General features: G+C 52.0%; 10 protein-coding genes across 10 annotated transcripts; 6 read left to right on the top strand and 4 right to left on the bottom strand.

Annotated features, from left to right (window-relative positions):
• Window positions 1-315: 315 nt before the first annotated feature.
• J7T55_002080 (uncharacterized protein) lies at window positions 316-1255 on the top strand (the record flags this gene model as incomplete). Its single annotated transcript, XM_053133455.1, has 4 exons — window positions 316-444; window positions 525-907; window positions 1040-1135; window positions 1207-1255. 4 exons carry the CDS (start codon window positions 316-318, stop codon window positions 1253-1255), a joined length of 657 nt encoding a protein of 218 aa, XP_052988639.1.
• A 1643-nt stretch (window positions 1256-2898) lies between these two features.
• J7T55_002079 (uncharacterized protein) lies at window positions 2899-3640 on the top strand (the record flags this gene model as incomplete). Its single annotated transcript, XM_053133454.1, has 2 exons — window positions 2899-3033; window positions 3137-3640. 2 exons carry the CDS (start codon window positions 2899-2901, stop codon window positions 3638-3640), a joined length of 639 nt encoding a protein of 212 aa, XP_052988638.1.
• A 1821-nt stretch (window positions 3641-5461) lies between these two features.
• J7T55_002078 (uncharacterized protein) lies at window positions 5462-7492 on the top strand (the record flags this gene model as incomplete). The annotated part of the gene is made up of 8 exons (XM_053133453.1): window positions 5462-5546; window positions 5643-5696; window positions 5807-5946; window positions 6113-6245; window positions 6304-6340; window positions 6404-6497; window positions 6554-6590; window positions 6963-7492. 8 exons carry the CDS (start codon window positions 5462-5464, stop codon window positions 7490-7492), a joined length of 1110 nt encoding a protein of 369 aa, XP_052988637.1.
• Window positions 7493-7577: 85 nt separating this feature from the next.
• On the bottom strand, window positions 7578-8504 carry J7T55_002077 (uncharacterized protein; the record flags this gene model as incomplete). The annotated part of the gene is made up of 2 exons (XM_053133452.1): window positions 7578-7806; window positions 7867-8504. 2 exons carry the CDS (start codon window positions 8502-8504, stop codon window positions 7578-7580), a joined length of 867 nt encoding a protein of 288 aa, XP_052988636.1.
• Window positions 8505-10446: 1942 nt separating this feature from the next.
• On the top strand, window positions 10447-10996 carry J7T55_002076 (uncharacterized protein; the record flags this gene model as incomplete). Its single annotated transcript, XM_053133451.1, has 2 exons — window positions 10447-10728; window positions 10796-10996. 2 exons carry the CDS (start codon window positions 10447-10449, stop codon window positions 10994-10996), a joined length of 483 nt encoding a protein of 160 aa, XP_052988635.1.
• Window positions 10997-11615: 619 nt separating this feature from the next.
• J7T55_002075 (uncharacterized protein) lies at window positions 11616-13279 on the bottom strand (the record flags this gene model as incomplete). The annotated part of the gene is made up of 6 exons (XM_053133450.1): window positions 11616-11895; window positions 12211-12241; window positions 12315-12379; window positions 12445-12562; window positions 12618-12963; window positions 13043-13279. The coding sequence occupies 6 exons, from the start codon at window positions 13277-13279 to the stop codon at window positions 11616-11618; spliced, it is 1077 nt and encodes a 358-aa protein (XP_052988634.1).
• Window positions 13280-13547: 268 nt separating this feature from the next.
• Window positions 13548-13763, top strand: J7T55_002074 (uncharacterized protein; the record flags this gene model as incomplete). The annotated part of the gene is made up of 1 exon (XM_053133449.1): window positions 13548-13763. One exon carries the CDS (start codon window positions 13548-13550, stop codon window positions 13761-13763), a length of 216 nt encoding a protein of 71 aa, XP_052988633.1.
• Window positions 13764-14491: 728 nt separating this feature from the next.
• J7T55_002073 (uncharacterized protein) lies at window positions 14492-14906 on the bottom strand (the record flags this gene model as incomplete). Its single annotated transcript, XM_053133448.1, has 3 exons — window positions 14492-14530; window positions 14608-14727; window positions 14799-14906. 3 exons carry the CDS (start codon window positions 14904-14906, stop codon window positions 14492-14494), a joined length of 267 nt encoding a protein of 88 aa, XP_052988632.1.
• A 1837-nt stretch (window positions 14907-16743) lies between these two features.
• Window positions 16744-21284, top strand: J7T55_002072 (dipeptidyl aminopeptidase b; the record flags this gene model as incomplete). Its single annotated transcript, XM_053133445.1, has 5 exons — window positions 16744-19491; window positions 19575-19602; window positions 19851-20027; window positions 20382-20757; window positions 20855-21284. 5 exons carry the CDS (start codon window positions 16744-16746, stop codon window positions 21282-21284), a joined length of 3759 nt encoding a protein of 1252 aa, XP_052988631.1.
• Window positions 21285-22059: 775 nt separating this feature from the next.
• J7T55_002071 (uncharacterized protein) lies at window positions 22060-23106 on the bottom strand (the record flags this gene model as incomplete). Its single annotated transcript, XM_053133444.1, has 1 exon — window positions 22060-23106. One exon carries the CDS (start codon window positions 23104-23106, stop codon window positions 22060-22062), a length of 1047 nt encoding a protein of 348 aa, XP_052988630.1.
• Window positions 23107-26829: the final 3723 nt, after the last annotated feature.

Here is a 26829-nt window from a genome sequence, read left to right as displayed (position 1 = left end):
CAATCCCAACCCTGTGGACCCCAAAAGATTCCGCCGAACAGGCCAAGGTGTATGTGCTGTTGGTGAATAGGCTTGGACTGTGTACTGGTGGGAGCCTCGAAGCTGACCTGGGAGTCGTTTGTCCTGCTTACAATAGCCTGATTGACGGTATGTTCTGTTTTCCCTGCTGAGATAAAATTGCTTTTGTTGACATCCCTTCCTTTTCACAGCGTCCGCCGCTCCCCTCTGTTTTACAATCTATTCCCGTGTGCAAGCCTCCCAGTCTTCGACCATTCCAGCTCGTTTCCTCCCTCTCCCAAAGTACTCGTCTCAAAAATGGACATGGCTATGGGCACATCTACCACGATGGAAATGGCCGCCACAGGCACCGCCTCCTCGGCCGCCGCAGCCACCAGCAGCGTGATGTCGATGAGCATGGGAGGAGGCAATTCGTGCAAGATTTCTGTACAGGCCATGGCCCTCTCTTATCTTAGCTCAAAAAGTTCTAGGTTCCAGGGATACCCACTAACAGTCTTGCTCCACAGATGCTTTGGAACTGGAATACGGTCGACTCGTGCTTCATCTCTAGCTCATGGCACGTCACGAGCAGCGGCATGTTCGCGGGATCGTGCATTGGCGTCCTGCTGCTAGTCATGCTGCTCGAGCTGCTGCGCAGAATGGTCAAGGAGTACGACGCTCTTCTCGTCCGTAAGCATTCCACCAGCGCCAACAATAACACATACGTCACGGCCGCTACTGCCGGCCATGCCCAGCAGGTGACCAAGGAGAGCGGCGGGAGCAAGGACGACCTGCACGTGCGGCCCGTCAGCGCCGCCCCGTCTGGTCGCTTCCGGCCGACTGTGCCCGAGCAGGCTGTCCGCGCCTTGCTGCACACGTGCCAGTTTGCTGTGGCTTACTTTGTTATGCTGTACGCTATCTTGACCCCCATATCTCGCCTCCTGTGTATCTAAACTTATTACCGTCTACTAAAGTCATAGCGCAGGCGGACTTTACTTTGACGAGACTATAGTGGAACATAAACTGATAACTCCGTGGACAGGCTGGCCATGTATTACAATGGATACATCATCATCTGCATATTCATTGGGGCATTCCTAGGTTCTTTCGTCTTTCACTACGAGTGGATGGGAGTAGAGTGAGTCAATGAAGCAGAATTTCTGGAAGCAGTTTCCATCAACTGACCATTTCTGACACTTCTGGCACCAGTGGCAACCAGACAAGCGCTTCTCGTGAAGCCACCGTGTGCTGTGGCTAGCTAGATGAAACTGCGAGCCAACCGAAAATTGCACACAGAAACTATCTGTACGGGGCCGTGGTCTTTCTTCTGGAGGAGCCAGGACTGACTAACGGTAGCAACCTTGGAAATCTTGGCTCCGGTGGTGGAGAAATGCGTCGGTCTAAGCAACATGTACAAATTATGCTGCTGCGCTATCCTCTTAGCAGCTGGATTGTCCAGTGGTAATGACTACACAAACTTTATTCGCCTCTTCTACGAATCTCCCCTCGCTGTCAAATCATTCGGGTATCAAACAGCTCTGTTGATCGCAGGTGTTATAGAAAGACAGCATAGAGTTTTGATATGGAAGCCATGTAGGCCTCCAAGTCACCGTCAGCTGTCACGGATTTAGGTAATATGGAGCACAATCTGTCCATCCCGTTCCCCAGATTTTGAATTTGTACCCTTTCTGTGGAATTCCCTTTCGAGTTACCTATTACCCGTAGAACACTGACTGTTCCTTTCCATCTATTACAATGAATAGAGCACGACAAAGACTCCCATGGAAGTCACAGGGGTCAAATTCTGCACATTGTAAAGAGACACGCGTAGACGTGAAAAGCGCATGGACCTGAAAAAGCCCTCGAAGCTGTACCAGTGAGACTGAAGGCACATTGATAACTGCGGGCCTTCAACGTATAGATCCACAAGAGAACAAGGTCTCTAGATTATCGATGACAAAGCAGTTCTGTAGCAGCTCAAGAACAGTTTTGTGTATATGTGAGATTCTTGAAACGACCGCGCTGGCCGCTCAGCTAAGGTCAACAGGAAATGATATTACCTCGGCTTTCCTGAGCGGTGAGCAATACTGCATACAAAAGGCAAAGGTCGAGCTCTTCGACCAATAAGTCCGGTATACAGCTTGCAGGGGTCCCAATTATTTGTGCGTGGCCTGACTAGTGCACACTACCCTGCGTGGCATAACCTCCTGCCAGAGATCATCCCACTGGATGGAGTGCTGTGGGATGACCTCTCGCTTAGGGACCGACTCCTGCACATCAGAGACTAACTCATAAGGTGGTATCCCGGTAGGAACTACCTGTTGCTTTGTACGAGTACTCTTACGTACCTGGTAAAGCTTCGGGGCCTCTGTGAGCTGTTGATCTCGCGGTACGAGGAGGATCGGCAGGCTCCGTGATATTGGGGGACTTGTTCTTCAGAAGTTTTTGTCGGAGAATGTTAATTCAGCCTCATTTTTGTTTGATGTCATTGTCTATAACTCCAAGCCCGTGTCCAGGCAAGAACCTACTTTACCTTCGCCGTTGCGAAGCTAGGGCAGGGACTAGGTTCGCAGATCCATTTAATAACGCTCATATCTCAAACGGATATTGAAAATCATGAAATAGCCACTATGGAGAAACGAGGTTGAAAGAATTGTTATAGATAGTAGGATGATCAAAGGCTTCAATCTTGTGGAAGCATCGTGCTTGCTTCAAAATTGAGTTTCCTTTGTCATGTTTGTCTTACCTGGCTTCTGCCTAATTTATCTTTCGAGACACAGTTCGAACCTCTGACAAGAGCAATCAAAGCGTTTTCATAATTGTAAGGATATATAAATTGTCTGCACGGCAAGTCAGTCGCGTGACGCTTTGGCAGCGCGCCCTTTAACTGCTTCACAAGGCATGGCGCGATCACTGTATGATCTTCCTGCCTGTGCTCGTGATGGCATTGTTGGCGGCCACTCCGCCGATCCGAACAGATTGGAACCTAAGACAAGTGAGGCAGTGACTGGCCCCCACTACGATGGTTTTCGACTGGTACGCAGCCTTGTTCACTGTTGTAACGTCGCTTCCGAGATGCATCCTCGCTTATGTAGAAGATGAAGTTTAATCTCTTGACTAACATTCTGTGCCAACGCAGAGCGCAGATGCTCAGACCTTCATCCCAAGTGGCAGTGCCCTTGTCAGATCTGAGCACGATCGTTCTTGCATTTCACATGATCCCGTTGCGGAAGATATGAGGAGCGGTGCTTCCAGAACAAGCCAACTACATCAAGGGCCGTCCCCTGAGATCCTCACTGCTGGATCCATCCACCTCATAGTCAACGACATGGTCCGGCGCGCAGCGATACTAGACGGCCACAGCCACGAAATGATACAATTCATTCTCGATAACATCCAGCGCTTCTGGGCGTTCAGACTTGAGGATGAGCTGGACGCAATCCGCTCAACTGGTTATTGTACCTCAAGCCACAGCCACGAGTCCTCTTCCACGGCTTCTTCTGCTTCCACCGAAGCCAGCTTCCATACCGCTGTCTCTTACCCAGTTGATAGTGACCTTGACCTCCTCGGGCCAGATAAGTCCGGAAATGGTGAGACGGCCTCGATGGGGACTCATGCTTGCGATGCGAACGATGCAGCTTGACCACCGGACCGAGATCATACCGAAAACATTCCGGAGAAGTTTCGCTAAAAGAACGCACGACCCTGTGCCTGCCGCCTGGCGAACGATCAGGAGCATAAGGCAGCGAGCTGAGGTGACATGGTGAGATTTCTGCCCAAAAAAGGCCGTTTTCGGACTGTATTCGGTATCACCGCTCTGGCCCGCGGGGGGAAGGCCCTTGGAACTTCTCCAGGTTTTCCATTGCGACCCCGATGCGAAATTTTGTGAGGCTTACAAACAGGCCGGGTTAGGTAGCATTGCGAGATCGGTTTAGGAACTCCCGCGGACTTGTCAGCCCCCAATGCTTCAGCGATCATCCCGCTGCAGGGTGCCTTTCTGCTCATCGGATGGGGGCATCAGTTCATCTTTGCAGTAGCTCGAGGAAGAAATGACGGCGTGTCGCATACGTGCACGTTGATCCTGGTGTATCAATCCGCAATGCCGCAGCCTTTTAAGCTTCTAGACTCGAGTCAGGCGTCGGCCAGCTGTACATCTCCGCCGCATAAGCGCCCTTGTACCAGCTGGGGGCTTCAGGGTCTGTATGGCTGGGCCATTTCACGTGAGTGCCGCCACGGGGAGATAATCTAGCCCTCGGGTTGCAAACACTCACACCGCATCCCATCCGCTCTACTGCGAGTGCGTTATTCCCTGTGTCTCTGATGCATTAGGAGATGATCGATAGCTGAACAGGCGAGTCGACTTCTTTGCCGAAGTCTATTCTGCTCGGCCGGGCCGGTCAACTCAACAACTGTGGGGTGCGAGTCAACTCGCCTCATCAGTAGTTTTCCGCGAGCTTGAGCTTAAGTTGAGAGTTAAGCCGGCCAAGTTGCAGGACTGTTTGGAATCTACGCGTAAGAGGAACCCGATCGTACCCGTGCTGTGACCATTTTAGTTAGCATTTGATGAACTGCCACGTATTGCCGTATCGCCAGTCACCTGCTGGTATCACCGCCCCCAATTTGTATGTGTTTTCTCGAAGCCTCTGGAATGGTGACTTGTCCGAAGTTTCGACGCGAAGTCCAGGTCTAACTTCTCTGACAACTGAGAATACACTTCGCGCTAAGCCAATAATACAAACCGACTGCAACGGATTGCAGATGTATCAATTTATGGTTTCGTCCAGAAGGCGGTCAGTCATCGATGAGTCCACAGTCCAGGTCTTGTTGGGCCGCAGAACAATGTTCGTAGACGCGCAAGGCATAGCCTCAAAAGATCTTTAAGAGAACGTCGCAGCCACGATGTCACAATACCGTGATCTTTGGTTCGTGGCGTGATTGTGTCTGGTAGTATGCCCAACCATCTCGAGGAATCAATTCCCAAATCGAGCAGTCGCGGCAAATCTTGAGATGTATCGCACGAGTCAGCCACAGGTTACTCTCTACCGCACACCTGTACACGGATGCATGCATCCTTGCTGTCTGAGGGGTCGGCCAGAACAAGTTGAACCTGGCAGCGGATCTGATCCAAACAACGAAAATGATGGTTCAAACGCCGTGATTCGACTCGGCGGGCATCAACACACAAGTTCGCTGGCAGCCCATCCCTACACCTTACCCGCAGATCATATATCCTTGTCATGGTTGCTTCTTCCCAGCACATGTTCACATCTTATATTGGTGTTCGCCACTTGAGCCATACCGCGCCACGCAGTTCCAATACCTACCAACCATTCCTCTGCCAACAAGATCTCAAAACCCGATTTCCAGATGTGATGTTGCGAGGCCGTGATCGTGGACTTGCCGCCTTGCTTCTTGTGTCTGCGCATCCACATCGCCGTTGCAGGCCGATATCAAGTCAACTCAGATGGATAACCATACGCCGGTGGTGGGAACCGTTATTAGCGTGATTGTGTCTCTGGTTTCCATAACAATCATCTCCTCGTTCCTCAGTGGGTCTCCCCGCAGGCCGGTCCACCCTTCCGGGCTTCCCCTACGCCTTCCCACCCCTCCGAAAGAGACTAGCTGACCACGATGCCTGACTACAGCCCAGAAATATGCTGCCGTCAAGTCATGGCGAATGCTGCCATGTGCGATGTGGCGTAAGTTGCCGCCCACCTTCGACTCGATAAACAGGACCGGCTGGCAGGTCCCGAATCAGGTCTATATCGGACAGACGAGCTGACTGGTTTGTTTCATTTCACGATTGCAGTCGTGGTAGCCGTATACGTCGACTCATTCCTCTTCGTCTTTGTGACAGCCCTACTGAAGTATGGACTGGGCGTCAATTCGGCGTACGCCGTGTGTGACGCAGCTATACTGCTGTGTCTCGTCTGCTATGTCAGCACCAAAGTAAGTTGAGAGGTTCTAGGGAATGAGATTTGGTCGCAGCTAATAATGGCATCTTGCAGGTCGTGAGTCTCACGAGGTTTCTGAGCGATGGCGCTATGCGCACTGGGCATTGGTATTGACCTTTAATTTGCGCAGCTGATCTACCTTTTTCTCGTCGAGAAAGCAGTATGTCGAAGACAACTTGAGACTGAGGCTTGTGAAGAATGTGAAAGCTGACGGAGAGCAGTTTATCATCCGAGGCGGAATGAAGCCGAGAATGAGATCTAAAATGTGGATCTTCAATGCTTTTGGCATGCTGGGTACGCTTAACGGATTTCATCTCGCATGGTGCATAACCAGTTTCTTACCCTCGCGCAGGACTATACAGCATCGTCATAATTCTCAATTTCGTCTTGTGAGCCGCGACCATGAGCGACCCCCATGCGGCGTAAGGAAAATCTCTGACAAAATACTGCAGTCGCATCGCCCACCTCAACGAGGATGGCATGTGTGTCATTGGAATGGAGCGCCCGGCGTTGTTACCGCTCATCATTTTTGATTTGGTCGTTAATGTCGGTAAAACGTTAAACTCTTTGGTTGTTTTTATGGTGACTGACAATTTTCTCAGGTCTATCTTACCACATTGTTTTTGATACCCCTTTCAAGTATGTTACCAAGTACAGAGTGCAAGCTTGGTGAGCGAGTCACCTTGACTAACAGGTCACAGGTTTGCATTCTTTCAGGAATGTACAGCGATCGCAACCGAGCTTAGAATTACGCAAAATCGCGCTCCGAACGTTCATCGGGTCGCTCTGTACTCTCACGAGTAGTATTGTGTAGGCTATTGTTATCATCTTGCGTTGACGACAACGCCCGAAAGAAGGCCGCTAAAGTTTTCGGTACAGGAATCTGTCCGTTTTGACAGCTCTGAATGGAGAGCCGGGTTGGGTTTGTCTTCTGTGCTGCAACTGTGACGGTGTGTACCATCTCTTCGAAGACCCACGAGCCAAGACTCTCTTACTTAGACCGCTTTCTAGTACTCTTCTCCGCAATTATGGTCCACTGGGTGACTTATCACGACCATGTCGGAAGCCGTAAAGGCAGATCACCAGCGACATCAAACAACGAACGCTCTCGCCACAACGGGAGAGTCAGCCATCATGACAGCGTAGGCGCTGTCTCATCAACTGACGGCGGGACTTTTGCTCTGCGCAATTCTGTCCCAGTACCATATCCGGATCCAAACCAATTCCCGTATCAGTACCGGATGTACCCTCGGTACAACCCGAAAGGCATGGTGGAGGATATCGACATTGCCGACCTGCGGTACGACCACCACCGGGAGCTGTTCGACATCGAGAGGGGGCCGAGGCGAGATCCGTTGGACTCTTCCGCTGCACGATGTGCGGACTGCAACAAGGCCGATTCGGTTGCTGAATCCGGCGTGAGCTTGGTTGGCTGCACGGAGACCATCAGTGGCAGCAGTAAGGAGACGGCAAACGCAGATGAGAGCCCGCAGAGCGGAGAAGGATCGTCTAGTTCTATGGACGAGAACAGGATGCCATGATATTTACAAAAAAAGCGAAAAAAGTTACTGGCCCGCAATTGCAACTTCCCCACCCACCACGCGAGCAAAGCATATGACTGCTCGCTTAGAGCGACACGCAGCCGCCAGTGCTGTCCTCGACGAAGATGCCGCCATAAATTTGGCCCTCGTTAAGCGGAGACTCCTGGAACCCGCTGTTGACGACATCATCGGTACCTGTGGGCTTCTTGATTATGCCCAGCTGGAACTGACCTTCACCCGACAGGACCGCAGGCACGAATTCAGTGACTGCTTCTAGGGCGGCATCGCCCAGGGAGTAGTAGATTTGGACGAGACTGCGGAATATTCTGTCAGCAAAAGCAACAATTTTGGTTCAGCGTTTGGCTAGGACCTACTTTGAATCGATGTCCAGGGTGATGGCAAAGTTTTGCCACTCGGAGAAATCAATGGGGGTGGACCATAGCAGCGTGGCGTTGCGATCGAAGAACTTGAAGGTGTCGGCCGGCATGTCAGGATAGGCGATCATTTGGCCGGTCTGGAACATGAACTGGTCACCCGAGTAGTCTGCAGACTCGTGCCAGACGTTGAGGTACTCGTGGCTCAGGTTGAGGGCGCGGGCAGAGTCCTGCTTGACGCTCCAGTGCAGCGTCCTGAGGCCCTGGTAGCCCAGGCTGCCCTCGTTGGTGTCGTTGACGAAAAGCAGTCCCGCGCGGCGGAAGCCGTACTGCTTCTGGAAGATGGACTCGTCGCTGATGGTGACCTCGACGGACTTGTAGGAGGCGTTGTCGAATCGGGAGTTGGCGATCTCCGGGAATTGGAGGATGTCGCTCCAGGTCAAGTTGTTACCCTTGACATAGCCGGAGTTGAACAGGTCGTTATCGACGTCGAAGTCCGTGAGGGCGGCTGAGGCGGGAATGCGGCCCTCGAGAACCACAGGACACTGAACTGTGCCTGATGACGGCGATCTGCTGTCGTGCGGGAGAGCCGCAACGGCAGAGGCGCCGAGGGCCAGTAGCAGGGATGTGGAGAACATATCGGACAGTGAATAAATGAGACCCGGCTCAGACAAGGAACGAATGACTGCTGGTTGGAGAACAGAAGTTGGATTGGCAACAAAACAAGGTCTCTTTGTTTTTGATCCAGGCCATCTCGTCGGTTTATGTAGTCTCGTGCTGTTAGATCTCACGATTTACATAGCACACGTAACGGAGATTGCTACCGGCTGAATCTGGAAGAATTGACTCGTGGCCAGCAACAGGGGTTTAGCTGTGCGCTTGGCGGAAACTAAGGGATCGTACCCTCCGAGATTTCCTAGAGGGGCTCCATCTGTAGTTGAGAGCTAACTCCCAATCCCCTCAAAAAAGCCCGTGGGGGTTGAGAAGCTTGGGCGAGCCAAAAGCCGATTGCGCATGCTCAGCACGTTTGGATCTTCTGAATCCTCACCGTAGATCCGCCAACATGTGTGCTTGATTCAGTCTTAGACCACAGGCCCCTGAGAAAATCGGGTCTGCTGCTATGGGGGTCTAGCCCCTGAACCATTCGAGATGTTTCTGGGGAAAGCTTAATTGATGAGGCTGTTCCGTAGGTGCCGCTTATTCCTAGCAGCAGCCATGCAAGATCTCCTGAATTGGGTTCAAACGTCCCGACAATGCGGTTAGCATGGCTCAGAATTTCTCAATATCGCCGGCATTGCCGGACCCCTGAAGTCAAGCTGCGTCCGACAACTTCCTCAATTCCTCTTGTTTGTTGGAGCTTGTATCAGTTGTCTCACAAAGATGAGTTATGTACATGACTCTGAAGAATCCATCTTGGGCGGCTGGAGTCATCAAAGGTGGGAGGGCCCGGCCGATCCGGACCAGTACCTATATGTAGGGGCACAGCTAGCACAGCCAATTTGCAGTCTCTCTCTCACTTATAACCCGATTAGGATTGCGACCTGGTATCCACCTTCAGCCCTGCCAAGAATTGTTTCTTTGTCCGCAATGTTTCAGCTCATCCTGGACCGGGCCAGGCCAACAGTGCAGCATCTGCAGGTACAATTATCCCAGGAAAATTGAACAGGCGTTGAAGTGCGACGTAGAATGTCATGAACATGTGCAGAAACACCCCAATACAGTGTGCAGATACCAAGTACGTGCCTTGTTAAGAAAATGGCAATTATCACTACAGCAGGAACAAAACAATGATCCCCGGGATGGTTTACTAGAATATAAATAATGTAGGGCTAGTCGACGAATATATATAGTAGCTACACTGGCCTGAAAGCGTCTTCAAGGAGACCCGAGCTGGAGCTCTATCAGACTAGAGCTAGAGTGTTACCGCGAGGAAATAAATGCACAACGCTGCTAAAGTATCGCCAAAGGCATGGCCCAGCGCTCTTAAATGGAACCAAGCTTCCCTGTACGCTGCGAGGAGAGTAAGGAATGGGTGGCAGCTTCCTTTGATTCTGTTCGCAAATTAGTCTTCAAGGGAAAGTGAGAGCCAACTACCACGTATCATTAATACGCAGAGATTGAGGCAAAAGATTTCAAGCCTTCAAATGCCATCTGGACGTCATAGGAGCATGGCATCGTTCAAAAGAATATTGCACAGTAGGGAAGTGCTCCATGCTAGACGGCGGACAGCCGTCGCCGGAGAGAAGCTGCGCCTGTACTTGCTGATGAAGGAGCAGTAGGGAGCACCACTGCCCGCACAAAATCATCAACAATGTATTCAGGGGAGCATCTCTAGACATGCACTTTTGTTGTCAATCCTATGATCATCAACGGCCCTGAGACCTTTACCTAATATCATTTCTCGCGATCAGCCCTACCTTGACAGATATTGCTCGAAATCCTAATTTTTCTACCTGTACACCTGTTAGGCTTTTTAATACGTCCTTAGACACCATGCATAGATACCGACACTCCCACTCCAGGAACGACGTCTGGGACTGTCCCGAATGCGTTGATCAGGGAGAGCCATCTGCAACCGTTATGCATTACAACCATGCCATCCCAAACCAGAGCAACGAGGCTCCAACCTCACAGTTCACCTTCAAGTCTTCGCCCCAGGTCGACGGCGTCTCCCCCACAGAACATTTCCAAACACCTAAAGGCATCATCACGGCAACTACTTCCGAGATACCCGGGTATTGCATTGAGAAATGCATGGGCACCATCATCGGCATGGGCGCGCGCTCACGGGGCTTCGTGCCTGCTCTCGGAGCGGTCTTCAAGACCATTCCTGGCGGCGACATAAGGGCCTTAACAAAGCTAGTAAGCCCCACCGTCCAGTCGAGCGCCCGTCATGGACCGATTGGCTAATATCACCGCCTTGCTGAAGATGTATTCAACCCGGAACGATGCAGTCGCCCGATTGTGTGCGGAGTGCCAGATTATGGGAGGAAATGCTGTCGTTGGTATGCGTTTCGAGACTGGCCACTTCGGAGAGGGAATTGCGCAGGTCTGTGTGTACGGAACTGCCGTGTACATTGTGAAGGCGAACGCGGCTGGGAAGGACCAGAAGCCTGAGCAATACGGATGATATCGCGGACGGAAACATTTGCTCCAAGATGGCTATTAACTGTCGATATACGTCTCTCTTGGAGTGTTGCCATGGATTGTGAACAGGTACCTAGAAAAGATCAGTCTCTCAGTTTTCACAATCATGTGTTCTTGCTCCTTCCGGCCGGAGATCATAATGATTCCAAGTTCGTTTAACACCTAGGGTTGTCGCCAAGAGCCTGCGAACATACCATGCATTCCCAGTCCTTTCCCGTCCTTTGACGCACATAACCATGTATCCTTCGTAAAAATTCTTGAGTTGGCCTAAGAATGCTAGATGGGGTCGGAAAATCCCAAGAGTTCTCTTCCACTGTGCGTCAGGTACGTCCGGGGAGAGGGCATGTGTGGCTGTGACGAGCTAGAGCGGCCGGGACGATTTTTCATTCAATAATTATTGTGTAACAAAGCATGGCTCTTTAGAGCTTCGCGAACTCATATCCTCACTTGTCCTTGGCAAGCCCTTGGAGGATAAGATTTTGAAAGTGGTGGGTCGTGAGCACACTCATGACAACGCGTCAAAGCACTCATTCATTCGCATGTGCTATAATAATAAAACAAAACATTTTATCAATGAAAGTATTGCATTTTCCCATCTGTACTCACGGGTAGGTCTCAGGATAGACCCGCCGAGTGTGTACGTGAGCCGGTATCTCCGGCAGGTTTGGCGAAGCACCATCACTCGGGATGATGACCTCATCGTACCACGGAGCTACACTCAGTCGACCATAGTTCCATATCATCAATTTGTCTTCCTCCATATCTGTCAGGCCGAGACACCTTTCAAAGCCTGGTTGTGCGTCGCTGGCTGCATCGGCATCATCATCCAATCGTTGCCAGTGAGAGTCGGTCCTGTTATGCTCACTTGCGCTCGACTGCGCACTGGTCGTTGATAGAAGAGCTCTCGGTCCTGTTCCTGAAGCATGGCTCAAGCGAATTACACAGTATGGGGCAGGTATTGAGGCTCTTCCGTCAGTCCCGCCGGATGATCTCCACCTTATAGTGATATGGCGGGAAGGTCGGTACAATCGTACGGGCGGTAGCTTCTTTCGACCCAGGATCCTAGTGAATAGATCGAGTAGGGGCAGGAGCACGGGAATACATGCGGCAATAATTACCATACTTCCCTCAATACTACCATACCGTATGTCAGTAAAAGGGTATCTAGAAACGGCTCCCAGGTTTGTAATTATTCACCTTCCCCATATCGTGAGCATCGATGAATCGACTGCAAAGGCGGTTAATGATTTCCAGATATGAGATGGTGTGAAGTGACATGAAAGTGTGCAATATAATCGTACAAGTAATGTCCTGGCTAGCCATGCCAGGCATACTTATGGTTCGCAAGACGGCGAATATGGCATCTCTAAGAAACCATCAGTCAAAAATTAGGGCCGCAGATCCCGGATGATTTTGGATGAGTCTGCTTACAGGGACTTCATTCCAAGCGCTAGGCTGATGCCGACTTTCTTCTTCCTTTTCATCTTAAGTTTGAAAAGGACGACCGCTGGGTACACAGAAAGGTATATGTCTACAAAAGCCGAGTATGCTGATTATTTGAGTCAGCCAGCGAGCTCTGTCATAATTGAAGCAGAGCGACTCACTTCCGGCAAATATGGAGTAGACCAGGAAGATATTGGCGTTCCAGCAGCCGGAATCTGTGTTGCAAAGTGTCCATATTATAGGGACGTGCCCTATAAGCACGAGGGAACATAGCCCAGCAAGGCACCAAAGGAGATGTCGATGGATCCTTGAGGGGCTCATCAGGCGGATCAGGAGCGCCACAACGGCCACTTTGGGTAATGCGATCGATAACAATGTGAAACAAAATCCAATCATGGACCACAGCACGGCGTGATGAGCTTTCGTGGGTGGCAAATTCGTGACATGCCGGCCCAGACCATCTTGAACGGCGACCACAGCGAAGGCAGCCCCTATCCAGCCAAATACCTATAACTATGTCAACATGGTCAAAGCTATCACACCAAGTAAAATGTACAAGATCAAAGGGCAATAAGTGTAAACATACCAAAGCCATGACTGTAAGATAATCGTCGGAAGTGGGTTTCGTCAGTAGACGCAGCCGTAACAGGATCCTTGTGAGCACGAAAATGGTACAGCAGCTGTAGACAGCTACTGAGATGGATACAATGGTAGGCCCCAAGTCTTCATTTTCAAAAGCAATGTCAATTTCTCTCCGCCCATTTGCGTGTGGTACTTTCAGGAGGTCATGGTGATAAAAGATCGTCGTCCCAAACATGGACATCGTCATGCATACATCAAGTGCCTGGCCCAAGCTGCACCGAATAACATCTCGAACATCTTTTTGGCCCCCAACACAAGCTATAGAAGGGGCAGCTCAAGAATATAAAATCCCCCTCCATCCAACCATACACTGCACTCGTTGGCCGAAAGCTGGCAACACATGTCCGTATCTGTCTGGGCGAGCTATGCCATGGCCATCATTGTCCTCAATGCGAGCTGCTAGCGTGTGTCAACAATAGTCGAATGATTCCAGAAGCTCCTGACTCATAATGAAGTCAACTCTCCAGGTTGCCAGCACGGTCGTAAGCAACCTTAATATAGCGCTACTACAAGTCACATCGCCGCCGAGCCCTGTCGATCTCAAGAAGGGCGAGGATCGGGAGCAGGCGAGCATCCACAACGACCGGACGTGCTACATGTCGTCTGCCAAGGCCTGGCCAGCTGGGAACCAAAGGTTCAGAAAGCCGGTGAGATGTCCGCCCTAAAGTGTTTAGAGTTCATTTTGAGTGCGGGCTGTTTGTTGTTTCTTCAATACTTCATCCCTGCTGCTGACCCTGGGATGCATTCAGAACACTCCAATCCCATACGATGTGCCAAAATAAAGTATAACGAATACGCGGATACGCAAGGCCAACCGTGAAGTTCACTCTCGTATGGGGCGTTGCAGCAGTCTTTTACCCCCGAGCCCAGTGTTTTCTGAACATGATGAATCACAGAAACCTTTTCATATAACCCGGAATCCGAGGTGGAATTGAGCACCCCAAGAGTTGCTTTGAAGGTCATTGTGCCGCCCCAAACTTATCATGACGAGAAAAGGTTGGGCTATATCTTGATGGGGCGTGGTCGAGAACATAAATCGGTGGTGAAGTGTCGCAATGAGAACCACTTTGATATCTCAACATTGGGTGAAAGTCTTCAAAAAAAAAAACCAAAAAAAAAACCAAAAAACCGTCCGGATGTTTTCAAACATGAAACTGATCCGTGGTGTAATTGCAACTAGTATCTAACTGGGTACTCTACATCAAGAACATGAGAGCAGATATTTACTATGCCTTGAACCCTCCCGATTTCCCGGTCTCTTAGTCTCCCTACCATAGTAATGCAAGTCGTGCCACACCACCGCTCTCCCCCCCCCTAAACAGCTGTTGAATTCGGCCTGCTGTGATCGCAGGCACCTCTGAAATACGGGTCATGATAATTTATTACGCAGTTGTCAGAGCAGCAGTCCTCGTCCGACATGCACATCTCCAATCTGTTTGAACATTTCTGAAAGCCACAAACTATTAGTTCTCAAATATTACTTCGCTGCTCAAGACCAGGACTACTTACTTTCGGGAAGAAGGCGCACACGCTCGGCTGTTTTCCTCCGTTGACCTCCTTGCAGCCCAAGCTGGGACAGCAGTCGGCGTTAAGCGTGCATTCTTCGTTGAACTCCTTGCATGTCGTGGGCTACGAAGTCATAAATACCAATTAGAACTGGTCAGGTCATGTGAGGCTTCTCGCCTTCCAAAGTCACGCACATTTGGCTGAGGCCCGTCCCGCGTGGCCTCCACATCCTTGGAGTTGGGCAGTGCTGTTGCCGAGCCGACGAGAGCAAAGAAAACTATGATAACCTCCGGGGAATACATCCCGGGTCACAGATTTGACTCCAGAATAGTTTATATCAGAATACAACGCTATTCGTGATGCTGTCAGGCGTGTGTGCGCTGGAGAAGGAATGGGGTGGTTGAAAAGGAAGAGGAAGGTAACCTGAAATGATAGCTAGCCCGTCAAGTTTAAGTACGGTAGCTTGAGAATGAACTTACTATTTCATTGACTCGTATATTCATGGCTAGACCACGATTTGCCAACAGCTAACGGGCCTGAACGTAGCTGGCGCTGGGATGGCTTCGAGCCGGCGCGAGCAAAGTTGAGGACTGATTGGGGGAGATCAATACGCTCACAGGTCATTCTAGACACCAAAATCCCACTCGGATTACTGCCACGCAAAGTCAAGATGGATTGTCTGATAGCAAACATCACACGATGCGTTTCTCTCGACAAGTGGACCCAGAAAATTGCCATGTCGTAACTTACACGAGTATCAATTATGACACAAAGACGGTTTCCCAAACGTTGGCAAAGACATTCAGACCACCTAACGTGGGCTCAGATCTAGATTGATTCAGTAGCCTAGCAAAGGATAGACATCAAATAGTGCAAGCCCCTTGAAAATCAGAGGAACAAGGAGGCTGCGTGGGCGACCTGAAGCTCTGAGTCCCGCGCTGGCGGGTTAAAGTACCATCTTGAGCACCTCGCCTTCGGGACAGGGGGGGGGGGGTGGAAGGTGCACCATGGCTCTTGCAGATTTCGGCTCCAAATTCGATGAAAAATCTCGCTGTAGGCAGCAGCGACTGGTGGCAGACTGCTTGAAATGTCGAGCGTTCTGAGTAAAACATGCTTGGGTCTTGTGATGCGAGGCTCTTGTCAAGAGCAGTAATTCTCAGCACTTGCTGCGGCGGGCGCTACGGAGTCCACAAGACGACGGAACCTTCTCTGTGTGATAGCTTCAGGGGTATTTGGAATTTACGAAAACTTCAAGTGATGCGTACTTAATCAACGCGTGGAACGTGGTGTTTGGCGACAAATAAGAATAGCTCCGGAGGTTGGGTGAGGCGCCGTTGACTACTTGGTCGAGGACAAGGAAACTTGATCAATTTACCCTCACCATGGCTTGAGTGATAGGCACCAAGAAATCCATGTCTATCCCAGGCTTGAGTGTGGTTGCAGTGCGACAGGGCAATCCGGGGTAAAGAGTCTGAGGTCTGCAGACTGCCAGCTGGCCGAGCGCACCAAGCCCCTGATCTGCTGGGGCTCATGTCACAACTAAATCTCCCGGCTGGGCAGCACATGTCTGCTGTATCTTGAGCATGAGAGATGAATTGAAGACATCTGGCAAGTAGAATTAAGTTCTGATGGATTGTAGACCGTAGGACGTGGGAAGTTAGAGTTTCATCCTCGAAGATAATTATCTTAGAGGTGGTCATTTAGGTTATTTAACACCTAGACCTAGAAAGCTGTGCTTCAAACTCAAACTCGAGGGGCAGCGCCAGTCTGCACCAGCCTGCACCAGTCTGGACCTGGGTAGCCTGGCCTATTCTTAGCGTGTCCCGGGCCAGACGCTACTGCTCTATCAACACCACACCCCAGACCCGCACAAACGCGATAAGAGGCAACGACAAAGAAGGGTCCTGCCATCCGAATCAGGGTTTCAATACCCAGCTTGGCCTTCCCTCCCGCCATCACCTCTCCCACCACCACCCGCCAAGGGGGCCAAGCACGACATGTTGTTTCATCCTCACTCATGATCTCTCTCCTTCTGCCCTACTCTGACTTATTCTTGTTCAACCTGCCGTAGCGCGGTCGGCCCACCTGGTCGGTAGTCTATATCTTAACTAACCCCCACCCTCCGGGCCCGCCTTGACGATGGCATCCTCCGACAATTTCCCCAGGGCGTCTCACGAGTCCTTCGAGTCCGACACCTCAGTTTCTACTACCAGCATTGTATTCGACCGTATCAACGAACGCATGTCAAGTCACAATCCCTCTTCCAAGCGCCGGACGTCTCCCCCTGCTCCCCGTCGAAGCAACGCTCCTTATGCCGACCGAGAAACCCTCTCCGACTTCGACGACGATGACCCCATCAAGGAGGAGGCGTCCAGCGACCTCGAGACCGGCCCATTCCTCCCCAATGGCAACACCATCGCCCGTCCCAAGTACATGGACAGGAGTCTGAAGCGCCTGGTCCTGATCTTGTCTGGTCTCTTCGTCGCCGGATGGGTCATCGCCCTGGCCCTTTACGTATCCTCCAAGTCCTACAAGCACAGCTCCGACTTCGAACATGACCCGCAAGCTACCGTCGCGCGGGGCAGTGGTAAGAAGCTCACCCTCGACGAGGTCATGTCGGGCCTCTGGAGTCCTAATACTCACACCATGAGCTGGGTTGCCGGCGCAAATGGGGAAGACGGGCTGCTTCTTGAGCAGGGCGCCATCGGTAAAGACTTCTTAGTGGTGGAGGACGTTAGGAGCAAGAACCCAGAAGCCACGGCGGGCGTCGGTGCTGCCCAGTCCATGACCTTGATCAAGGGCAGCAGATTCAACTATGGAGGAAAGCAACGCGAAATCGTGGGAGCATGGCCCAGCTCGGATATGAAAAAGGTTCTCATCAGCACCGATAGAGAGAAAGGCTTCAGACATTCCTTTACGGCCAAGTACTGGATCTTCGACGTTGCTCGACAAAGCGCGGAGCCATTAATTCCCGGAGCTGCCGATGCCACGCTGCAGCTTGCCAAGTGGAGCCCCACGAGCAATGCAATCGCCTTCGTCAGGGACAATAATTTGTACATTCGATGGGCTGGATCCCAAGAGGTCCGCCAAATCACTAAGGACGGGGGTCAAAACTACTTCTATGGCCGCCCGGACTGGGTCTACGAAGAGGAGGTTCTCGGCGCAGACGGTGCCACGTGGTGGTCAGAAGACGGTAAATACCTCGCCTTTTTCAGGACAAATGACACAGAGGTACCCGAATACCCCGTCCAATACTTTATATCCAAGCCCGAGGGAGGAGATGGTACCCCGGAGAACTACCCGCAGGAGCTCTACATGAAGTACCCCAAGGCAGGCGCGCCCAATCCCGTTGTGGACTTGCTCTTCCACGATGTCGATCAAGGCGACAACTTCGAGGTAAACATTGATGGTGGCTTTGCAGACGAGGATCGTCTCATTACTACTGTCGTTTGGGCAGGACAGAACGTTCTCATCAAGGAGACCAACCGAATCTCCGATGTTATGCGTGTGGTTCTGGTCGACGTCGCAACCCGGACTGGAAAGACTGTCAGGACGGTTGACGTGGGAAAGCTAGACGGAGGCTGGTTCGAGATCTCTCAGAACACTCGATATATCCCTGCTGATCCGACGAACCAGCGGCCCGATGCTGGTTACATCGACACAATCATCTACGACGACGGCGACCATTTGGCCTACTTTTCTCCCTTGGACAACCCAGAACCCACCATGCTCACCAAGGGAAATTGGGAGGTGGAGAGCGCCCCCTCGGCGGTGGATTTGAAGAACAACCTCGTCTACTTCATCGCGAGCAAAGAATCCTCAACTCAGCGCCACGTATACACGGTCAAGATAGACGGGACTGATTTGAAGCCCATGACAGATATCTCCCAGGAAGCCTACTACTCTGCATCGTTCTCCTCTGGCGCAGGATATGCTTTGTTGAATTACCAAGGCCCCAAAATCCCATGGCAGAAGGTTTTGAGCACGCCTAGCAACCCCGAAAAGTACGAGCACGTTGTGGAGACCAACAAGGATCTTGCAGAGCGCGCTAAGAAGTACGAGCTGCCGATCAAGATCTACGGCACGATTTCCGTTGATGGGGTCGACCTGAATTACGTAGAACGGCGACCGGCTCACTTCAACCCTAAGAAGAAGTACCCTGTCTTGTTCTACCAGTACAGTGGCCCAGGCTCGCAGGAGGTCAAGAAGCAGTTCAAGCAGGACTTTCAATCCTCCCTGACACACCATGGCTACATTGTTGTGACAGTTGATGGCCGTGGCACTGGCTTTATCGGCCGGAAGAATCGTGTGCTCGTCCGCGGCCAGCTGGGCCATTGGGAGTCGCACGACCAGATCGCGGCCGCAAAGCACTGGGCGTCGCTCTCGTACGTCGACGCCTCCCGGATCGCGATCTGGGGTTGGTCGTACGGCGGGTACATGGCGCTCAAGACACTGGAGCAGGATGCGGGGCAGACTTTCAGCTACGGTATGGCCGTGGCTCCCGTGACGGACTGGCGGTACTACGATTCGATCTACACGGAGCGGTACATGAAGACTCCGCAGGAGAACGCGGCAGGCTACGACGGTACGGCCGTCAGCAACGCGACGGCGCTGGCGCAGAACGTGCGCTTCCTGATCATGCACGGCACGGCGGACGACAACGTCCACATGCAGAACACGCTGACGCTGCTGGACAGGCTCGACCAGGCGGGCGTGTCCGACTACGACGTCCACGTGTTCCCGGACTCGGACCACAGCATCTACTTCCACAACGCTAACTCCATCGTCTACACCAAGCTCCAGGACTGGCTTGTCAATGCCTTCAATGGGGAGTGGCTGAAGATCGCGGATCCGGTGTCGAAGGATGCGAATAAGCGGAAGCGGGAGGTGGGCGTGGTATAGACTGTTGTAGTTCTACAGATTGTGTATAGATACCCATAGCATTGCAATTACGAGTATTGTTTGAATAGATCCGATGTGAGGCTGTCCTATTCAGGTGTATCTTACGTGAGGTGACCGTACGTGGATGTTCCCATGTGGGTGTTAGGGAACCCAGCTAGATATCGCTTTGTATCAGGAGCTTGAAGCCTAATGACAGGCTCATCATGCGTCTGTGACACTCTCTCCCTTGAGTGCGTGAACGGCCCTCATAATGGAAGATCAGGTCGCCCACTGGTGACCCACAAGGCTTTCGAACGGCAGCGAACCTTAGCCCATCATCACATAACACATGACAACCCGCCCAGTCAGTTATCCTATGGCTACCGTCGCGCTCGCGCTGCGTAAGACTGGTCTCGACGAAGAAGTGTACGCTCGATCATTGCGGCCCACCCCATACCTGAATGGCGAGGGATGCGCCGCACCCAAGATCGTTCGCTGTGTGTCTGATCTCCATTCTGTCCGGGAGAGTTCAACAGTCCTGGGTACGTCCAACACCGAGGCGAAGGAGTACCTCGTATCGAAATACTATCCCGAGAATGTGAATTTTTGCGTTGTGTATTTTCATACTGGAGAAGAAAAGAGAGGAAAAATTCGATGGGGCGCGACGGGTGCAGGAAGTTTTAAAGGCGGCTCGTCGCGGTGGGGCTGGACTTGTAGCCAATCAGAGAGCTGATACTCTGATTACCTCATACGTCCCTGGGACTTGCCGGCGGCGGGCGAGTGGACACATGAACGTCAAGTCATCTGGCTGTACTTCAGGGGGGTAAATGTCCACGACATCGCGAGCTTGCAAGTCTTTCATCTCGGCCTGAACTGCCTATTTATCGATCTCCCAGCCATGGCCACCGCTGTGTCAACACTTCCTAGCTTCCTGCTGCCCCGGCTGAGCTGGACTGCACCCGTGGCAAAGCAATGCGTAGCGACATCCTTGGCCGCGTCCAGGACGAGCAACCTGCGATCATGGCAACCCCCGGCACGGTCTATACACAATGACAGAGGTCCGATGCGACGCGATGGCATCCAGTCCGCCAATAACAAGCCCTCGGTCCTCCGACAGCCTGGCCTGCGGAGAGCGTTTCATGCCTCGGCTCCTCGAAGGAGAGATCACCACTTCGACACGCTCAAGTTCGTCCAGCGGTTGCAAACAGAGGGTTTCACGGAGGAGCAGTCAGTGGCTATGATGAAAGTACTGAATGACGTGATCGAAGAAAGGTCAGAAGATATCCACGCACAAGACCTCCCAGCAACGCCCAGTCCCCCGACTCCCCTATCCGGCCTCCCCAGCTGACACCCTCTCCCCCTCCCCTAGCATCCAGAACCTGACGCGCACGATGGTCCTCCGCGAGGACGCGGCCAAGGCGACGTACACTCAAAAGGTGGACTTCGCGACGCTGCGGTCGGAGCTGCTGTCGGCGGACAGCACCGAGTCGAACGCGACGCGGTCGGCGCACGAGCGCCTGACCAACGACATCGCCAAGCTCAACAACCGGCTCAAGGACGAGATTGGGCGCACGCAGGCCAGCGTGCGGCTGGACCTCAACCTCGAGAAGGGCCGCATCCGCGAGGAGGCCGTGTCGCAGGAGCTGCGCATCAAGGAGACCGAGACCAAGATCGAGCAGGAGGCCGGGGCCCTGCGCCAGCAGCTCGAGATGGTCAAGTTCCAGACGCTGCAGTGGCTCATTGGTGTGTGCACCGGTTTCGCGGCGCTGATGCTTGGTGCTTGGCGGTTGTTGATGTGAGGGGGTTACTGTGGGGTCAGAGGATTGTTCTATAGGGTTTGGTTCGGAAAATACCTACGCGGCAGATGCGTCTTTAGGAGTCAAAGAGCACGAAGAATGCGTTCACAGATGTATGTGGATCATCTACGGCATATGGATATACCCAGAGGCAGTCGCCCAATTTCACATGTTCAAAAGCGATGGTCTTTGGCCTTGTCTCACGGTGCTGCTGCAAGTTGATTTGGCCCATCGAGGGAGCATTCGCTGTCGACTTGGAATGGCTACTCACGGGCTCTGAGGCAATTTGATACGTTGTCTCACAAACATCACGGGAGTCATCGAAATTGGCACGTTTGCAGCAGAAGAACATTTACATTTGCTGCCTCCCCTAAATATTGGTTTTAGGAAAACTAAATCCCGAGCGGCGCGTGGCTGGACTGCCGCGCTGTCCCGATCGCGTAACATTGTGGTAAGCGACATGGCCTCGTCCCCCGTCACGGTTTGACCACTAACTGGTTTTGTAGAGGGAAAAGAAGGATTCATGAGTGCCGCTTGTGCTGCTGGGTCATGTATCTCCCCACGAATGCAACCTCAAGGAAGAATCGCGCAGTTGCGGATACTCAATGAACATGAAGAGAAGGCATTGTTGGCAGTTTGACGAGGTGATGTCGAGGTATGTGTCGATGATGGTCATGTCGTTTGAAGAATGAAAGGTATTTTTTGGTTGCGGTGGGCGCTGTTTAACACGTTAGTGTCAGCCTTCGAGGTCAACGTGTGAGCTGTGCCAACTTACAGTCTAGAAAACCTCAGCATCAAGAGTGTCGAGGAAGCTGCGAGCAGCGGCGTGCATGCTAGTCAGGTCGCGCTTGGCAGCAGTGCAAGCACCGCCGGGGGCATTGCAACGAGCAACGACCTCGTCCATGCCGTCGCGCTTCCAGCAGCCCTCGCCCTTCCACCGGCACCAGCGCGCCTCGACGTCGCTGGTGTCACGCTTCTCGGGCTCGACGGCGTCGGCGGTCTCGATGGCGTCGATGAGCGCCTCGGCCGCGGCGCGCGCCTTGTGGCACGCCTCGCCAGGCTGCTCGCACGACCGCTTGTCGGCCTCGATGAAGTCGCGCTTGGAGGCGTAGCATACGGAGCCGGCCTCGCCGCCGAAGGGGCAGAAGGCGGGTGCCGCGTCGCGCCTCTGGACCGCCGAGGTGTTCTCGTCCGTGCGCTTCCAGCACCCTTCGCCCTTCCACCGGCACCATGGGTTGGCTTCGGCCTCGCGAGGTGTCATTTGGACCGCACGCTTCCAGCAGCCCTCACCCTTCCACCTGCACCAGGGTGTGGCCTCGCGCTTCCAGCATCCCTCACCTTTCCAGCGGCACCACCTCGGGTCGATGGCGGCGGCGCCGTCACGGGCGGCGAGGGGAGCGGCGGAGGAGGGATCTGCGGGCGGGCGGCTCTCGGGGTCTACAGGCTCGCCCTGGCCGTCGGCCTCGGTGAGGTTGGAGTCAGGGCCGAAGTGGTCGCCCAGGCCGAGCGCCTCGTAGAGGGCATCAGGGTCGGGGAAGGCTGACGCCACGAGGTTGGCGAGCTCTTCAAAGGACCTCTTGGCGTGGTAGGCGGCGCCGCCCTGGTAGTTGGAGATGTCGGCCCCGCGGGACGCCTTGTACCCGCCTGAGGAGTGGAGAGACTCGGTGAGGGCGTCGGCGGCTCGCTTCACCTTCCAGCAGGGCTCGCCCTTCGACTGGCACCATGCCTCAGGGGCCGGGTTGGGGTTGGCCTCGGCGACGGCGATTGCGATGGCGTTGGTGGAGGCTGCGGACAAGGCCGCAACTGCGATTGTGGTAAACTTCATATTGAAGATGTGATTTTGTATGAATGAATGAGTTGTTTTTTGTGTTGCTTTTGAGTATGCTGACCGTGGAGTCGTGGAACTGATCGTTCGACACACTGGTTAACTTGTCTGTAGGCTTGATGGATGATTAGATTGATTGGATTGATCCTTCTTGCATCTGTCGGTGAGGAAAAGGAAGAAGCTGGGTGGGAATGGCTGTCCCATCCCAGGGATCTTATATTCATAGGGGAGAGCCTATTCAGAAGAGTCGTGGTGAGTGGCTCTATTCATGGACAATAGACTTCAAATTCTGAATAGGGTCACCCGCTGTCGGCAAACTTTCAGATGACCACCCAGCAAATTTCCCACATGCTTTCCCGCCCTCTTACCACTTCAGTTGAAAGGAGCATTGAATAGGCTGCAAAATGTCTGCGCGTGTCTGCCTCCTTTTCGACTGTTCATGCCGTCATGGCCGTGCTTGCTTTCGCTGGACTTGCCAATTGAGGTTCTGAATAGGATCCGCCCATGAAAGATACCTAGGGGCCGGGACAAAGCTCATAGACATTGTGGCGGGGCCGCTCGTCTCATAAGCATCTCGTCGAGAACCGGCTGGTCGTCAGCCAGATGAGGCAGACTTTTGTCCCAAGCACTGGCCAAGACCAGAAGGAACGATTGGTCAAATCGCTGTAGATGAGTATGAGACCCAGACAAGAATGGGTTTTTTTGTCAACTGTCAGTTTCTTGTGAGTCTGGGCTGCTTGGGGGCGGCTGATGAAGTCCTATTCAATACCCGATGCGGAAGTTGATGAACAATAAGCAGGCAATCGGGTCTACCACTCACATGCCACAAACCAGGATTCTCCGCAAGAGTTGGGAAGAGCCCGCGATTGATCAATTGACCTGAGGTTGTACGACCAAAACTCATTTGGTGAGAGCCCAGGGCAACCCCTGGATTGTAGTCCTCCCCATTTCATTGCCATGCGATTGAGGCCATATGATTGAGCAAAGGGATGAAGCGTTTCGGCAGTTTTCCTTCATGCACGTGAGGGCTTCTCAAGGTACAGGACTAGTACTTCTTCGAGGACAGCAGATCCGGACCATGGATGCAACTCACTGAAAGACAAAGCGTACTTCCCTCAAGCTCTAGGCCAATCTCTTAATATGCTCAGAGGCCACGTGACCCTTCTCCATCTTTACCACTGTCTCACGTAGGGTTGAAAGAGCAAATCGAAGCAGCGAAAAATCAAAGTTTCGCCACGGAACCGTCGATTTGGCTAATTGAGTCTGCTGAGCATTCCCAGTGTGGAGATCTGGACATCGTCGGTCAACCCCCCGTCCCCACACAGACCAGTAACGGCCACTAGATGAAACCAAAGTCTGCCAGAACCTTCGATATTTGAGCATTGTTGTCAGTGTGTGAAGGAACCAACACCTCCAGCACTTGCGGGTCTGACCCGCCCCTGCAAGACATGGCCACACATGTCCAACTTCTGCATCTCCATCCATTTCTTCCCCTCGCCCCACAGGCTCAAGATGCAGTGGCGGATCGAGAACTCAATGAAAGATGAAACCCCGACCTGAACCTTCTGAAGATGCCCAAGATTGTTGCTCAATATCCACAGAGTTCTGAAATCTCACACACAGACCATCGTAAACCGGCTGAGGGGGATTCACATGATGTTCCAAACCGACCATAGGTCTGCTGTCCGTAAGCCATGTCTCATTGAGCTCGGGATATCCGGTTTCTGCTCAAAGTGTCGAGTATCCTTTCCCAAGTGTGGCTGAGTTCGATTGTGATCGGCGTACTTTTGGCTTCTCTCACGGGAGCCACTCGAGCTGCGAGTGATGTTGCCTAGTAAAGAGCGTAGAGTTAAAGCCAGCTTTGAGTCCGACACACTTGTCCGCATGAACCCGGCGAATTCGGGCATTGAACAGACGATTATTGCCACAGTAAGCTCGATTTGACTGACAATAAGGAGCCCGCGTATTAGTATTATGGTTGATGAGTAGATGAATAGCAGGCTACACTTACACGCAGATCATCAGGATCCCCGCATTCCATGTCGAATCTGTATCAGAGAGTGACTTCACTCTGTAGACAAGAGATACAAGGCTGGCAAAAATGCCCCTAAAGCACACCATTAGCAAGGTATTTGAATTGGTCCTTGTAGGCGCTACAGAACTCACAGAATAGCGGTAAAGAATACAGCCATGAGTTGAATCCGTTTTTTTGTAGACAAATTGAGCCTTAAAATTGTGGGGAGAGGGAGGACGAAAATATAAATGTCAAGGGCTGCTCCAATAGTGGCTTGGCCGACACTCCATTTAAACGCAAATATGTCACGGTGGAGGACTGCTTCGGTAACCACATCATCCCAAGTTTGGCCAATGTGGGGAGTAGAGTAATATGTAAGAACTGCAATGCTGATGCCATATAGCAAGGAGTTGACAGCAATTCCAACCTGGATAGCTAGACGCAGTTGTCTTGAGATTTGAAACAGTTGATGAAATAGAAGCAACGTCGCGGTCTTCGCAAAGAGCAATCCAAAAGTGGTTATTGTTTCATACGCATATGACAGCTGCCAGCGCATTAGTATATAATAAAGTGGTGCTATCCAAAAATAGACACACACCTTGAAGAACTGATCATCAAGCCAACAAAGTGGCACGTCCCATATGTGGCGGTAATATTTCACATCTGGTATTCGCCCTGTCAGGTATCAGACTGATAGAGAGAGCATGATCTTACGTACAACTTATCAGAAGCACTGTTTGAGTAACAGCAATTAGAATGGCAAGAAGGACCAGGGCTATCAAAGATTGATGTCAGCCATCTTCTGGGGTATCTTGGCTTGTTTTCTAGGTTGCATAGTCACCATCACTCCCAGTTCGCCTCTTAAAGTTGGCCCACAATCTGCCGGAAGCAATGAGAATGGCGAAGATGGTTGGTATAATCGTGAGAGATATAGTCAAGTCTTGCATCAACGTTGTTGGATTGTCGAAACTGCTAACTTGTCCGTCGGGAGGGGTACCACCGGGGATGGTACAGAGGTCCACCCCAGGAAACAAGGAAGCTAATCCAGAGGCCATTGTGATATTAGCGGGGAAGAAGACGCTTGCAGAGTATACCAATGAGTCACATCTAATAGAAAAGGCAGAGAGTGACATAGAAGGATAGCTTCGAAGATGGGAACAATATTCGGAGACAAGACATCAGACGCCGCAAGACTGTTTTCATGCCAACGAGCTTGACGAGGCTGCTAATTCATATCAAAATGGAACGAGAAAGCAGCAATTCGGCCGACGGAAGAATGATGTTGCCTGACAAGAACGAATAAAACTACATTCAATGCAAGTGGTTTGCTGAAATTTGAAAAGTCTGGCGAATATCTAGGTGTTTTCTATCCAGTTCCTAAGTGGATAAGATTCTATTTTTACGCATAGCATAGGCAGAATACTAGCACCAGCGTCGCACTCAACCAAACATTATGTGTCACTTTCTGCAGTTGGTTCAGACTCCACATAGCAAACCTGGTGATCTTTCCAAACTTGCAGCCAACAGTTACAATCATTTAGAAGTCGGCCCTCATCATTCGCGAACGACCTAGTCGGCCCATTTATTGAGGTCAAGGGTCTGTCCACTCTATTGATACCCACTCAAAGCCAACAGTTGCATTCTTCTGGGTTATAACCGCTGGCCAGACCCTTGGGCGTGCAACTCCAAGACTACGAGCGTGCAAAACC

This window comes from Diaporthe amygdali (genome assembly GCF_026229845.1).
Source record: "Diaporthe amygdali strain CAA958 chromosome Unknown NODE_37_length_474048_cov_65_229390, whole genome shotgun sequence".
Classification (NCBI taxonomy): domain Eukaryota; kingdom Fungi; phylum Ascomycota; class Sordariomycetes; order Diaporthales; family Diaporthaceae; genus Diaporthe; species Diaporthe amygdali.
Note: the sequence above shows the minus strand (reverse complement) of the source record. Positions and strands in the feature narration are given on the sequence as shown.